Below are 16,942 nucleotides of genomic sequence, written 5' to 3'. Positions count from 1 at the left end.
GATTCATGCATAAACATCATATGTCTCCCTAGTATGAAAAGCTGAAAAAAATTTTATAGTTAAATAGTCATACTACTAATTTCTCTTGGTTCAATCAAAAGAAAAATTTATGCTAATATTGTTCAGACAATTAAATGCAGTTATCTTGTAGCTAAACAAATAATTTTAAGATAATAATGTGCAATGTATTAACTATTGTTATCCTCTAATTATCATGTTTTGAAATTGTTTTAGTTTTTTGTCTTTAAAATTTTTTTTTTACAAAACCGTTTTACACTGAAAAAATAAGCCAACTCCACCTCCTCAAACTTCTTAACTTTTAGAAATAAATCCCATGGAAATAATCATCAAAGGAGACAAATGTATATGAAGATGTTAATTATAGAGCAAACAAATGAAAATCATCAACAACAGAATAATGGCTTAAAATCACAATATAGCTAATTATCCACTGTAGAATTATACAGATCATAAAATTTAGATTTTTAATGAATTTTCAATGGAATGGGGAAATGCTATGGGGTCTGGGATTTGGTTTCATCCTACTTACAAGCTAACAGCCTGTTGTGTCAGGAATGCTGGCAGAAGACATAATTTCCTTAGACACAAAGACTTGATTAGCCATGGTATAACAAAAGTCCATCACCTAATTTTTAAGGGTTTCTCATGCCCTTAAATCCCATGGGAAAAATACAATATGGATCAGATGTATGACATTCACACAACAGGTTTCACTGATTCTCCTCACATAATGTTTATGTCTGTGTGCATCTTTGTGTTTCTGCATATGTATATACATATATAAATAACACCTTACATATAGGTAAACTAAGTTTGTAAGATAACTATATAACAGAACTTCTCAGTGTGTTAACTTACAGATTCTACTTTAGCACATCTGCAATGACTTGAAATTTCCCACTGTACAAACATCCTAGTGATAACTCAATACTATTGGTGCTTAAACCCAATTTCTGAGTAGCAAAGATAACTAATTTTTCTAGAGTTGTAGAGTAAATGGCAAATCTGATACTTTTAATTCTAATTCTGAATTCTAAATTACTTCCACTACAACTGACTACCCTAAGCCCAATGATAAAACTTCAAAAAAGTAGTTGATATGGATTAAGCAGTGAATTATGCAGTAAGGAAACTGAGGCATCAAGTATTAACTCTGCAAGAAAACTAAAAGTGAGGGCCACTACAGTGGTTCATGCCTGTAGTCCCAGCAACTTGGGAGACTGAGGCAGAAAGATGATAAGATTTGGAGGAAGTGGGATGTGAAGGTAAGGGGAAGGAGGCAAGGGAGAGAGAATGAAAGGGACGGGAATAGCGAGGAGGAGGGTGAAAAGGAAGAGAAAGAGGAGAAATAAAACAGGAAAAGGAAGTAGGTGTGGGAAAAAGAAAAAAAACTAAAAATGAAGGAAAATGTATAGCTGCATTATAACCTGAGGAGAAATAATATTTCTGTGAGGAAATAAAATTGGCTAAAAAAAAGTTAATAAACCAAAAAGTTTAACAAAACAAAATAAAATACTAACAAAGTCCCAGCTCCGACCTCAAAGAGCTGCAAGTCATATAAGAAATAAAAACCAGGGGCTGCAGATTTAGCTCAGCGGCATAAGCATCTGCCTTGCGAGTGTGTGGTGGTGAGTTCGATCCTCGGTACCGATTTAAAAAATAGAAAAAAAATAAAAATAAAAACCAGAAACTATTATTATCTCTGTTGAGTACAGTGATTAGAGGGACTGTTTGCAAAATTAATGGGAACACTGATAAAGAAAACCTAAACCGCAAGGAGTCAAAGTGAGTGATGCAAACAAGAAAAGATTTCCTAAAGGACATTAACTAAATGAAAACATAAAACTGGAGTTGGACAAGGACAGGACATAAAGATGGAGAAAGAAAGTGCTCCAAGCAGAGAAAATGGCATTTTCAAGGTCAAAGGAACAAAAAGGATCTAGTATAATGACAGTTCAATATGATTTCAGAACCCAGAATAAGTATAAGACTAAAGGTGTGAGTAGGGGCCTTCTGGGACTTCTGAGTTTGGAATTTATCCTGAGGTTAAGCAAGACTTTCAAACTAGAAGTGACACTATCTAATCTGCTTTGTTAAAAAAAATTTTAAAAAGGATATCCTTGTTTCCATTAGAGGATGGGTAGGAGCTCCCCCCCCCCAAAAAATAAGTTTTCTATTACTAATACAATAATTTTTAAAAATATGAGAATTTACAGGGCCAGGGACTTAACTTAGCGGTATAAGTGCCTGCCCTGGCAAGCACAAGGTTGTGAGTTTGATCACTGGTACCAAAAAAAAAAAAAAAAAAGGAGAGAGAGAAAGAATTTAAAAATCATAATCTACAGGACTGAGTAATTAGGGATAAGAATGAAAAAATACACATTTCTGGCTTGGCTGGTGAGACCATCACACAACGAAAGGAAATATAGAAAGAAGAATAGTTTAAAGAGATAACAATTCATTCACGTTTTTAATTTCTGAAATTAAATACCTAAGGAATATCCAAATAAAGATGTTCCATAAATATTTAGGTATAAAAATCTGGAGTGTAAAACACATCTAGATAAGATCAAAATTACGGAAGTCACTAGCCATAGAAAGCAATTCAAGCCTTGGGTATAGGTACTATCTCAGAAGTTAAGATTCTTTCCTGCTCAAAGAATTATTTTCTAACATGTTTCTATCAGCTTCTATAACGAAGTTAAGGGCAGGCAATACTGTACCATTGAATGACACCCAGTAGAGTCAGGAAATAATCATCAGGGCTTTTCAAAGACTTTCCTATATGCCAGTTTGGACTGAGGATAAAATAAAAACAAAATGTAGCACCTGAGGAAGAATTCTGATAAAGTAGTGGTGTGTTGGTTTACAAAAAGTTACAAGACAATTCAAAATTTAAAAGAAGAGAGAAAATAAGATGGAATGAAACCCTTCTAAAGAGAGTGGTCTTAAAGTAGACCTTAAATAGAATATGGAAATACTGAGAAGAAAGGAAATAGCATTCCACAAAAAGAGAAAAGTGCAAGTAAAATTAAAATATCACAGGAAGAAAGGAATGTGACTCCACAGGTACAGAAGTAAATGCAAGCAAAAACAAAATAGCTTACCTGGTATAATCGAAATGTACATGGAAGGAAATTAAACTTGGATAAATGAAAGGTCTTGGAAATCAAAGAAGAAAGGAAGAGATTAACATCAATTAGTTCTAAGGAAGATAAAAGCCCAGAAACAAGTTCCCACAAATCAGTCACCTAAAATATAACAGAAGTCAGGTAAGAATACAGCTATGAAAAAAAGACTGTTTGGGCTTAAGAAGGCCAACATTTTATCATGCATGAGCCTTATGCAAGTCATTTAACTTCTCCAATATCCATCATGTTTAAATATCAAATAGAATAATATTCATAGCCATCATCCTGAGTCGAATATGGATAGGAAACGATAACAGTATAACTATGTACTATATAAACATTTTAGTAAGTAAAAGGTTTAGCAAAGAAAGCAAGTAATAAATAAATGCTAGCTATTATTATTAGAGTACAATGGGGGAACGTATTTTAGGAGAGTTTCCTGGCATTGATGCCCCTGTCTTCCAAATATAGTATACATGCAATGATGTACATTCTATAGTCCGAGATCCCTGAGTCTAGTTAGAGAAAGATCTTTACCTCTCTTTTCACACCCACACACTCTCATCTAATAATTTCTACCAAAAGCTAAGTATATCACTTAAAGTTTGGTTTTCCAATATGCAAAAACCCATTTATCCTCCACACCAAGATTAAAGAACACAAACACCTTTTATTCTACCTCCTTGGAAGCATAAAGATTCTAAAAGGTGGAAAATAGATGGCTGCCTGGTTAAGGACCTCAGGAAGGGAGAGATAACATGGCAATGAGTTTTCTGGCTTTCTTTTCAATTCTTATATCTTTCAAACTGGACCCTGGAGAGGCCTGAAACCTGTGGCTAACACCAAGAACAGGAATAGGGACAGGGACAGGGACAGAGACAGTGCCAGGGATAGAATAGGACAGAGAGAACGAGTTAAAGAAAAGCCTGCTGTCTGTGGCTAATGGGGGGAAAAAAATAGGCAATCCACCAGAGACTTAGTAGGCAGTTTCACTCCCTACTTCCATTCTGATAGAAACAAGGAAGCAAGCTTGCTCCATCCACCTCAGCTAGCACTGGAAGGATAAAGAAAGACAGAAGAAAAAGAGAAAGAGGGAAAAGAAATAAGAGAACTGTAACAGTAAACTTTAGGTATCATATTAGAATAAATTTAGTATAAATCAAAAGTATATTCTGACAAGTTAAAATAAATATTAAGAATCCAAGAAGCATTACTAAAGAATATAGCTTAAAAAACAAGCTATAAAGTCATTAAAGAAACTGTCATTTGAGAAAATATTCACTTAGTTCAATAAAAAGCAATAAAGAAGAAAAATGACAAAAAGAAATGAGACAAAGAGAAAAGGTAAACAGAAAGTTTAACTCAATAGCAGAATTAAATGATTAATCACATCAAAAAACAAATTGCCAAACTGGATTTCAAACAAAAAAAAATATCTTGAGATGTAACTATGCCCTTAATACAGATGTATTTTGGATCAATAAATACAAATTGATTGAAAGTAAAGGGATGAGAAATGATCAACCATCAGGCAGTAACTGTTAAGAATGGAATGTCCTAACATAAGGCAAAACTGACATTAAAACCAAAATTTTACTAGAAATAAAGAGGGATAATGTATAACAACAAAAATGTCAACTCATCAGAAACATATAAACGTATATTAACACCATAGTCTCAAAATGCGTTAAACACTCATATCAGAGAAGGGAGAAAGAAACAACTATAGTTGAAAACGTTAATACCCTACTTTCAAAAATGGAGAAAACAATTAGGCAGAATATCAACAAGGATACAGAAGATTTGAATCCGTAAGTTAAGCCAACAGAACTATAAGGCTTCTATAGAACACACCACTTAACAACAGCAGAATACACATTCTTCTCATGCATAAATTGTATATTCTATAGGATAAACTATATGCTTAGACATAAAAGCTTCAAGAAACATAAAGTACTGAAACAACACTAAGTGTATTTTTCACAAAAATTAGAGTAAAATATCAGTAAAAAGGAAATTCACGAACATATGAAAATTAAACAACATATTCTTAAATAAAGGGTCAGGGCTGGGAATTTAGCTCAGTGGCATAAGCGCCTGCCTTGCAAGCAGGCAGTCGTGAGTTCGATCCTGGTACCAATAAAAACGAAAAAGACAAAAAATAAATAAATAAATAAAGGGTCTATGGAAAAAAATTATAATAGAAAGCAGAATATACTTTTACACTAATGAAAACAAAAACACAACAAAGGGGGCTGGGGATTTAGCTCAGCGGCATAAGCACCTGCCTCGCAAGCATGTGGTTGTGAGTTTGATCCCCGGTACCAACAACAAAAAAAACACAACAAAGACTTAGAAATGCAGCTAAAGTAGGGCTCTATTGCATTAATTTCTGCTCTTGTCTTTGTAATTTCCTCCCATGCACAAGCTTCGGGTTTGATTTGTCCTTTTCTAGAAGTTTGAGGTTCAATATTGGTTGTTTATATGAGCTCATTCTGTTTTCCTGATGTGAGGAATATACCGCAATAAAGTTCTTTCTTTTGCTGTGTGCTGTAAGTTCCAGTATGTTATATCAGCATCTTCATTTAATTGTTGGTATTGTTTAATTTCTTCTTTAATTTCATCTGTATCCATTGGTGGTTCAGAAGATCATTATTTAATTTAGATATGTTTATGGAGTTTCTGTGGTTTCTTTACCTATTGTTTCCATTTTCATTGCATTATGGTAATGACGGTAATGCTGCATGGGATAATAATATGCATGGGATAATTTCAGTTCCTTTGGATTTATGTGTATGTATTTTATGGGCTACTATATGGTCTATTTTGGAGAACATCCCACAAGCAGCTGAGAAGAATGTGTATTCTGATGTTGTGGGTGCAACACTCTGTAGACATCTTCTAACTCCATTTGGTCACAGGTTTGGTTCAGTTCTGATATTTCTTTGTTGATTTTTTTGGTTAGTTGATCTATATGTGACAGTGGGGTATTAAATTCCAAGATTATAACTGTGTTGCTGTTTATTTGATTTTTCATATCGCTTCATTTTGTTTTATGTAGTTGAGTACAACCGTATTTGGTGCATATATATTTATGACTCTTATCTCTTCTTCTTAGAGTTTTCCCTTAGAAAGTATGTAGTGGCCTTGTCTCTTTTCATCATTCCTTGCTTGAGGTTCATGAGAAGCAAAATGAGTTTTCATGGTTCCAAACCCAGAGAAGAATCCAAAAAAAAGATAACCACACGTCATTCTGTCTAATGAACATAAATACAAAAGTCCCCAATAAGATACTGGCAAACAGAATGCAGCAAATCATCAAGAAGATTATTCACCAGGACCAAGGAAGATTCATCCTGGAAGTCCAAGGATAGCTTAACATACACAAATCAATAAATGTAATACATCTTATCAATAGAGCCAAACACAAAAAACACATGATAATCTCAATAGATATAGAAAAAGCATTTGACAAAGTCCAATACTCATTCACGATAAAAACTTTAGCTGGAGCAATTAGACAAGAGAAAGAAATAAAAGGAATAAAGACAGGAAAAGAAGAAGTTAAATTATTATTATTTGCAGATGACATGATATTCTACTTAGAAGAACCCAAAAACTTCACCAAAAGACTACCAGATTTAATAAGCAAATTCAGTAATATAGCTGGTTACAAAGTCAACACTCAAAAGTCAATGTCATTCATGTAGAGAAATAAGGAAACCACACCCTTTACAATAACTTCCCAAAAATGAAATATTTAGAAACCAGACTAACAAAGGAAGTAAAAGATCTATACATTGAAAATTATAGTACTCTGAAAAAGGAGATAGAAGAGTATACCAGAAAATGGAAAGATATCTCTTGTTCTTGGGTAAGAGAAACAACATAGTGAAAATGGCCATATCCTGAAAACTAACATACAGATTTAATATAATCCCAATCAAAATACCATTAGCATATCTCACAGAACTAGAGAAAATATTTCTAAAATTCATTTGTAGCCACAAGAGACCTAGAATAGCAAAGGCAATTCTAAGCAACAAAGGCAAGATAGCATCACAATCCCCAACTTAAAATTACATTATAAAGCTACTGTGATAAAAACCTGATACTGGCTAAAAAAAAAAAAAAAAAAAAAAAAAAACAAAACGACCAGAGGATCAATGGAACAGATTATAGAAGATCTAAAAATAACTTCAAATATATTCAGCCTCCTTATCTTTAACAAAAAAGCCAAACATACACACTGGAAAAAGCCTCTTTAATAAATGATGCAAGAAAAACTGGCTTTCCACATGTGAAAGACTAAAACTAGACCCATGTATATCATCATGCACTAAACTAAAACCAAAATGGATCAAAGAAACACTAAATGGATCAAAAAATCAAACAGTAAATGGATCAAAGAAACACTAAATCTGCTGGAAGAAAGCATAGGTTGAACTCTTACAGACATGGTTTAGGCAAAGATTTTTTGAACAAAATCCCAACAGCTTGGAAAATACTACAAAGAAACAACAACTGGGATTTCGTCCTGTTTAAAAGCTTTTGCAAGCAAAAGAAATTTGCCAACAGAGAGAAAAGACAACCAATAGAATGGGAAAAAATTTTAGCCAGTTGTCCCTCAGAAAAAGGACTAACACCCTAAAACAAACAAAGAATGGAAAAAATCAGAACCCCTTCCCCTCCAAATGTGAACATCCAATCGAGCAATGGGCATCTGGATGAATAAACACTCCTCAGATGAGTAAGTATGAATGGCAAATACATGTATGAAGAAATGTTCAACATCACAGATCATTCAAGAGATGCAAATTAAAACAACACTGAGATTCCATCTCACTCCAAAAAGAACAGCTATCATCAAGAAATCAACCAAATGCTAGTGAGGCTATAGTGAAAAAGGAACCATCTCCTCTGTAGTGGGACTGTAGATTCATGCAACCACTGCAGAAATCAGTGTAGAGATTTCTCTGAAAACTAGGATTAGAGGTCCCATTTGACCCAACTATTCCCCTTCTAGGAATCTTTCTTGAAAGAATCAAAAACATCATAGCACAGTGATATATGCACACCCACATCTACAGCACTATAGTTTGATAGCTAAACCTTGGAAACAGTCCAAATGCTAATCAACAAAAGGATGGATGAAAAAGGTGCGTGTTTTTTTTCTCAATGCAGTACATAAAGAAGGGTAAACTTGAGACATTTCTAGCTAAATGGATGCACCTGGAAACCATACTCTGAAATGAAATAAATCAGACACGTGTAAATAGCACATGGTTTCTCTGGTGTGAAAAACTGACAGTGTAAATAAGGAACAAAGTGCATAATAGGTACAACGAATTAGGAAAAAAATTTTCAAAAGAAATAGGAACTAAGGAGGGGGGAGAGGGAAAGGAAGGAAGCAAAAAGAAAAGAAAATGATAAAAGAAGGATAAAATGGAAACAAGGCTTTGTAACTAAGGAGGGGAAAAGGGACAGAAGGGAGGGGAGAATACTGGGGGGGAAAGAAGAATTGAGGTACCCAGGTACAAATTCCTCATGGTAAATATGATCATTAGGTACATCTAAATTGTATCAATAAACTTAATTTTAAAAAAAAAAACCACATGATCCTATTGAAAGACACAAGCAGCATCCATTCATGATTTAAAAAAAAAAAAAACTGAAGAAAACAGGTGTAGAAGGACCTTATCTCAATCTGATAAAAGCCACTTAAGACAACCTACCACCACCACATTATTTGGGAAAAAGCTGAGAGTTATTCCTTTAAAATTAGAAGCAAGGACAAGTATGTATATACTATCACCACTTCTGTTAAAAAGGTAAAAATAAAATGATTCATGAGAAAACAGAAAATTTAGACTTACTAGCAAGGAAAATAATTTTAAAGTAGTTTGCTTCTTTCTTTCTTAAAATTACTTTAGTTTGATTTTTGTTTATTTTGAGACAAAATCTTATGTATCTCAGCCTGGCCTCAAACTCAAAACAATATCCTGCCTCAGTCTGCTTCTTTCTTTCTTAAAATTACTTTAGTTTGATTGTTTATTTTGAGACAAAATCTGATGTATCTCAGCCTGGCCTCAAACTCAAAACAATCATCCTGCCTCAGTCTCCAATGTGCTGAGATACAGGTATGCACCACCACAACTAGCTACAGCTCAAGGTAGATACAAACAGCAAATTCTTTGTAAAAAACAATAAATACCCAGTCTTCACAAACTATTTTAAAAATTAGAAGGAATACTTCCTAACTGAATATATTACACCAGTATTCCCTATATGACAAAAACATTACATGAGAAGAAATCTACAGACCAAGATCTACTATTAACATAGACAAAGTCTATCAAAAACAAACACATAAACAAAATTGGCAAGCTGTGCATAATGGCATACACCCGATTCCCAGCTACTTGGGAATCTGAAGCACATTAGATTCCACCCTATGCCATTTCGCAAGATGCTACCTGAAAATAAAGTAAAAAAAGGCTATGTACTCACTAGTAGTGTTTATATATCCTGTGTTAAACCCTCAGTTTAATGCTCAGCACCAAAAGAACAAGCAAATGAACAAAAATTACTGGCAAACAAAATCCAGCAACACACAAAAAGGATCATATGCTACAACTAAAGAGATATACTGTGTAATCAACAATGCATCCATATATGAAAATCAATTAATATACCATATGTATTAATAACCATACCATAAAATACATATGAAAATCATTTGACAAAATATAGCAAACTTAACAGATTTAAATTTCCCAAAAACAAGAACTACAAAGAATATTCCTCAACCTAATAAAAGGGTATCTACAAAAATATCTTGTTAGTACTATACGTGATGGTAAACAACTGGATCTTCTCAGATAAAGGATGTTTATTCTTGCCACTTTTATTCATCATCGTATTGGAAGTTCTAGTCATGGCAATTGAAGAAACAAAATATACTGACAGTATCCTGACTAGAAAGAGAGACCTAAAACGATCGCTATTCAAAACTTCCATGGTCTTATACATAAAAATTAGTAGAAATCCATAGCCATGAAGCACCCAATAATCCCAGCACTTCTGAGGCTAACGCAGGAGGATTGCCACAATTTTGAGGCCTACCAGGGCTACATACTGAGTTCAAGGCCAACTTGAACTATATAGTGTGACCCTGCCTCAAAAACACTGAATAAATAAACAAACAAATGAATAAAGGCAAGAATAATTAAAACTAACTAGTTCAGCAAAATTGCAGTGTACAAAATTAATGTAAAAAAATTACATCTACTTCTATATACCAGCAATGAATATCTGAAAATGAAATTAGGAAAACAATCCAATTTATATCATCAATAAGATTAAACAGAGAATTTTAACAAATAAGTACAAGATTTATACACTGATAACAATATATTATTGAAAGGAACAAAGAAGACCCAAATATACAAAAGAAATATTATGTTTATAAAACAGGATTATTTCATATTAAGATGGTAATATTCTCAAACTGAGTCAACATAATATGATAAACATGCTACAATATGGATAAACTCCAAGACATTATACTAAGTGTCGGGTCACAAAAAGACAAATACTTAAGATTCCACTTACATGTGGTAACCAGAGTAGTCAAATTCAGAGATGGAAAGAATAATGGTTACAAAACTAAGAAAACAAAGAAATTACATTCAGTGACAGTTACACAGTACTTAATACTACTGAATTTAAAAATGGTTAAAATGGTGAAGTTTGTTGCAAGTATTTTACCACAATAATCTAAATTTTTTCTAATTAAAAAAAAGAGAAATGGACTTCATCAAAACTAAAAATATTGTGGTGCAATCAATACCAACTAATTATTTTTTAAAAACCCCACAGATCAAGAAAGTTTTTGAAGTAACGTACCAAATAAGAGACTTGTATTCAGAATCTGCAAAGCACACTTATGCCATAATAAAAAGATAAATAACCCAATTTAAACGTGAGCAAAAGAGCTGGGGATTATAGTTCAGTTGGCATAAGCACCTAACTGGCAAGTACAAGGTCCTGAGTTCAATTCTGACCAAAAAAAAGTGGGCAAAGGAGTTCAACTAACATTTCTCTAAAAAAACGAATAGCCAATAAACACAAGAAAAGATACTCAACATCACTGGCCAGTAGGAAAATGTAAACCAAAACCACAAGAAAATACATTTAGCTAAAAATATATCTATAATCACAAAGATAGGAAATAAGTGCTACAAAGGACACGGAGAAACTGGAATACTCATACTGCTGGAATGCAATATGCTACACATACTTTGAAAACAATTTACTAGTTCCTCAAGTCAGTCAATAAAGAGAGCCAGTAATTCTACTCCTAGATATGTATGAAAAAGAAAGGAAAACACACATAACGAAAGCTCATACATAACTGACTGTTCATGTCCAATAATACACATAAATGCCAAGTGGTTATGACCACTAACTGTTGAAGAGACAAATGTGATATATACACAACTATTATTTGACAATCAAAACAAGTACTGATATAAGATGAAGGTGCTTTGTTTCTGCCACTGCAGAAGCTGGCAAATCAATGCACAACTGAAGACTGACTGGACAACATACACAGGAGTACCTGTCCTGATTGCCTGTATGTTCTGCTGCCCTGGTTGGGTTTTGACTCCTTTTCCTTGTTTATTTTAGTGCCTGATATAGAACTCTGGATTATGTCCCCAGAGGACTAGAAGATTCCCCAGAAAGCTGTCTTCTTTCTCCTTCTTTATTGACGTAACTATTTTTCTGGGCACCTTGCTTTCTTTGGTTTAGTTATAGATTCGATATATTGTTATCCTGCTTATTCCCTAGTTCCATATCTTCTGTTAATTTTATGATTAACTATCATTCTTTGGGCTGCAACTCCAGGACACTGAGAAATTACTAAAAAGGTTGTCCTTTGTTTTTTATTTAATAAATACTAATCTTGGGTTGTAAAAATGTTTCCCTTATGAATAATATATATTAGCGTTCTAAGAATATATATAACTTCAGGACATTAGGAATTTCAAATTGAAGTTCAAGGTATAGACTTCCCAGTTGTTAACCAACTTCTTTTACAAGCTACTCCCTCTTACCAGCACCTCACTACTGAAAAACCTGGGGAAACTGAGGGAAAAAGATTCTCCTCTATAATAGAAATGGGGGAACGTTGGGGCACAATTATAATGTAAGGATACATTTATAAAATAGCAAACTTACAGATATTTCATGATCAATTAGAAGTCTCTGAACAAGTTTCTGTTCTACTGTTTCTGCTGAATTCAATTACCTTAACATGGGCAGGGGATATATCTCAGTGGCACAAGCATCCAAGCGCCTGCCTGGCTAGCACAAGATGCTGAGTTCAATTCCCAGGTATCAAAAAAACAAAACAATTGACCCGGATAGTGTCAAGCCCAGCTGCATATCTCTGAGGAACACTGAGTCAAACTAATTGTCTATACCTTAAGGCACCCAAGGCTAATTCAAGGATCCCTCCCAGAATGTTCCTATACCATGGTAATACCTTTAACTAGGCTCACTCTGTAAGGGCCCCCTCCCCTTGTTTCCAGAGTGTTTCCATATTATGATAACCTGGATTACATAGGGAGTGGAAAGCAAGCCTGAAACACATAGTAAAACTCCACCTCAAAAATGCTAAAGTAAAAATAAAACAAACACAAAAGATGCCTTTTGAGGTAGAAAGCAAAATTATCTGCTGAGATAGGTGGCAAGTGGTACCTTAGTGGGATTTAAGGAGTGGCTCGGTGAATATTCAGAATTCATTCTAAAGTGTTACGTAAATGAATTGATAGGTAATTCTGAGAAGAAAGCTGAGGGTGGAGAAAATGATTTTAAAGACTGTTATCTTAGAGAAACTAATGGCATGGCTTAGTCTATGTCTGAAGTTCTCAGAACCAAGGTGTAACTCTCAATCTGAGATCACATGACTAAAAATATGGTCAAGGAACTGGTTCTGATGGCCAAGTCTGAAATCCTCAGAACCAAGGTATAACTCAATCTGAGTGTATAGGCCTAAAAATATGGCCAAAGAGCTGTTCTGATGGCCAAGTTAAAAAAAAAAAATGGTGTCCTAATTCTAGGACAAAGAACAACAAATTGCATTTCTTCTACCAATTCTTCTATCCAGGTTTCAGTAGACTGTATAGACCCACAGAGATCTGTAAAGGGAGATCTCCCTTACTTAGGCCCATTTACTCAGATCTCTTCCATGGACAACCTCACAAATGTTTCCAGATATAATGCTTTACCAACCATCCAGGTATATTTTAATCTAGCCAAACTGCTAAGAAGGCACAGCAAGATACTTTTCCATAAGCTAGCGGTAAGGAGGACATTTAATACTTCTTATTTTTACATACCTGATAAATGTTTGAGACTCTTTGGCACAGTGTCAGGAGAGAACCTCAACATTCTAAGATTTGAAGAACTATGTTCTGATTCTCTGATTGGCTCATAAGGAATAAATTCAGGCAATATACATGGAAAAGGATAATTAATGCCCAGATTAGAATGCCCCACCTATGAAAAGAGAAATGAAGAAAATAAAATTATAAGATTGCATACTTCAACCACTAACAATCAAACCTCACTGTTTAGAAATGTACACAAAACAGTTACTAACAGTTATGTGAGATCATTTTATCAACCTCTCAAATTCATACACATGTTTGGTCAACTCTGCTTTATACAACGTTCTATAATAGGCCTAGAAATTTTCAGTTACCTAGTTTGCCCTTTAGATCAACAATACTAAAGGATCTAAACCACAATTTTATTCTTGATAAGTGCAAGAATTTTTTTAGGGATAAGTGCTGTGAGGAGGAAAGAATGAAAAGTAAAGATGGAGCATATTTTTAGATACAAATAGAAGAAAAATGCAAGCATTATATTACTATAAAAATGACAAATACTAAAACTCTTAAGTCCTTGAACTTCTGAAACAAAAGTAGTAGAGGGTTGGGCATGGTGGCACATGGCTGTATTCTCAGTATTCAGAAGGCTGAAAGGACTGCCATGAGTTCAGTGACAGCCTGTTCTACACAGTGAGTTCAAGGCCAGCCTAAGCTACATAGTGAGACACTATTTTTAAAAAAAGAAAAAATGGGGAATATAAGTTGATACAAATTCTGAAAAAAGTTCCGAAAGTTCCATCAGATTCCATTAGGTCCTTCATAGAACAGAAATTAGAAATCATTATTGGTAACATAAATCATAAATATGCACCATCTTTCACCAAATTCACAATATTCTCATATAAAAATAATATACCAATTTTAGCTCCATAAAAAGATTAGTACAGCTATTCTGTCTCAGGTAGGAGTTTAAACTGTCCTCTTTTTTTCAATTCTCACGAAGTTAGCAGGGTACAGAAATGAATGCTCTGTGTCTATTATCCATACAAGTTTCCCCTGACCAGTAGTCCTCAATGGAAGATCATGTACCCCACAAAGAAACACTTGGCACTGCCAGGAGACATTTTTATTATCATCAGCTGGGAGAGAGAGGTTGATTGGTATCCACTGAGTAAAAATCAGAGATCTGCAAAACATTCTAAAATATACAGGACAACCTCTAAAACAAAGAATTATCCAATTTGAAATTTGATACCAATGATAAAAAGCCTTGCCCTACATATAGCACGAAGTTTTAAATAATTATTCTACTTTTAAAAGAGAAAATTTTTTAAGTGTAGCTCATTTATGTCTGTGTGAGTCTGTGTGAGTGTGTGTGTGTGTGTGTGTGTGTGTGTGTGTGTGTGTAGGTATGTGTGTGTGACAGGCACTTATTATAGAGAATGTGTGTTGTATGTTTTAAATTTTGCCCATGGCTATCAAATTTGGGACAAAAAAAAAAACAAAACTCCTACATTTTGACTCTAATAAAATTACATGATATCCATTTTAAAATGTAGAATTATTACAGTAGGTAATACAAAAGAAAATTTAGGAAAGGAAGTATATTTAAAGAAATCAGATCTCAATTATTAATTAAAAATGTGAGAAGCCAGGAAAAACATGTCAAGATTGTTTATTTTCCTGTTTTAAATTAACAATAAAGAAAGAACTAAAGATGATTTAAAAACAAGAGAAATGACTAACATTTCTACAAGAATGTGTATACAGTATATGATATTGGGGGAAATATGAGCTACTTGGACAAAGGCAAGCTAAATTTGAGATGTTTACAATATTCCCCCAAAAACTTCAAGCAAAATGCCATAAGAGCCTAACTCAGACTTAAAAATAAAGGTTATAATCATGCAGTGATAAGAGTTTTAAGTCTTGAGAAGAAACTATAGACTGTGAAGGGTGTAAAAGAAAATAGATAAAATGAAAAGAAGAAAATGTAAGGCTCAAACCTTATAAAATATTTATATTTAAGTGGCCAAAATGAGGTGTGCTAAATTACTATTTTATTACATGTTGTTACCAAGATAAAGGAGAAACCTGCTGCACATGGATTCTTTATGTAAAAGATACAGGAGTGCCAAAAGATGACCTTGCCAAGACACCAACAGAACTCACTAAGACTTACGGTCTACAAAACATTTCCTTTATGCCAATTTGTAACAATTAATGGAGCATATTCCTGGATATCAGATGAAGATTTGGTTTAAGTCAAAAGTTGACATTAGGGAATATAAATGGGCCTTTTACTTTCATTAGCATTTTTTAAAATATTCCTTTCCCCACCCATAAGAACTAGTAAATAGATAAACTTACAGGCTTTTTAAAAGTGCTCTCCTCCTCAGGTGGTTGTTGTAAAGTGGGCTGCCAGTGCTGGGGGCTGTCACAATCAAGCAAATCCTCTGAAGTTGCTAGGTGAACACACTCACCAGTCACATCATGTTGATCACATGACTAAGAAATAGTAAAAAATTAAATAAAAACAATATGTTATGTTCATGTACCAACCCCCCAAGAGGAATGTAATCATTATGATACTACAAGCATGTACCAATAAAATATAAAAATTTTTAGGAAACAAATAATACTATCTCCTAAAGCAATATTGGAAAAGATCATGTATCCCACAATCATTATTTTCTTGTACTTCACCTCTCTTGGTAGTTCAGCAACACTTTCACTGCACACAACAGCTTTTTCTTCTAGGCAACAGCATTCAGTATCATCATCCAGAGTAGTGACATCAGAATCAGCCTTCCCCTGCAGGCCCTCTACAAAACAGGAGTCAGTTTGCATGACAGTATGTACAGTGAAACTGGACTCAGTTCCCATAGGCCAAAGAATTTCATCTTGGCTTCTGTCAGCTTTGAGCAAGGTCTCCTGGCCAACTGTAATTAATGATGCATCATCAGTCAGCAATAACTATCTTCTGACTTTGTATCGCGTGCCACAAAGTTTGCTGAAAAGCTGTTTCCTACAGCTTCAGGTGGGCCTTTTAGGGCATCACTAGAGTTTACGTCTTGACAAAAATTACAGTCTTAGAAATCTGCAACTTCTTCAAAGATTTGCTGCTTTAAATCTTGTGAAACCAAAGACTCTGAAGCTGACACTTTCATTAAGTAAATAATGTTTGAAGAGTCTACCTTCTCTGAAGGTCAAGAATAGAAACAGACTTTATCTTCCCAATGAGAAGGAATGGTTTATTGCCTAAGTCACACTGAAATAAAGTTGTGTTTTGCCAAGACCAAGAACCTGCTTGTAAGATTTTTCACTTAAAGAAGCAGATGACTTAAGCTCTAGTGTGACAGAAAGTGACTTACTGAGCATTTTCTGAGG

The 16,942-nt window shown here is 34.1% G+C and overlaps 1 protein-coding gene across 10 annotated transcripts in view; it reads right to left on the bottom strand.

Annotated features, from left to right (window-relative positions):
- The window catches only part of Alms1 (ALMS1 centrosome and basal body associated protein), a 229,662-nt gene that overhangs the window by 164,564 nt on the left and 48,156 nt on the right, over positions 1 to 16,942 (bottom strand). For all 10 annotated transcript variants that reach the window (XR_010040669.1, XR_010040668.1, XR_010040667.1 and 7 more), the window contains exons 5-7: positions 16,259 to 16,377; positions 15,923 to 16,060; positions 13,559 to 13,718 (exon numbers count right to left, since the gene is read on the bottom strand). Coding sequence is in view for 1 of the 10 variants with exons in the window: in XM_013151576.3 (XP_013007030.2) it covers positions 13,559 to 13,718; positions 15,923 to 16,060; positions 16,259 to 16,377 (417 nt within the window). In the remaining 9 variants the exon portion in view is untranslated. The remainder of the gene's footprint in view (positions 1 to 13,558; positions 13,719 to 15,922; positions 16,061 to 16,258; positions 16,378 to 16,942) is intronic.

Source organism: Cavia porcellus, unplaced genomic scaffold (genome assembly GCF_034190915.1).
Source record: "Cavia porcellus strain 051 isolate PalLab524CR breed Dunkin Hartley unplaced genomic scaffold, mCavPor4.1 scaffold_18, whole genome shotgun sequence".
In the NCBI taxonomy this organism is placed as follows: domain Eukaryota; kingdom Metazoa; phylum Chordata; class Mammalia; order Rodentia; family Caviidae; genus Cavia; species Cavia porcellus.
This window is presented reverse-complemented; position numbering and strand designations above follow the sequence as displayed.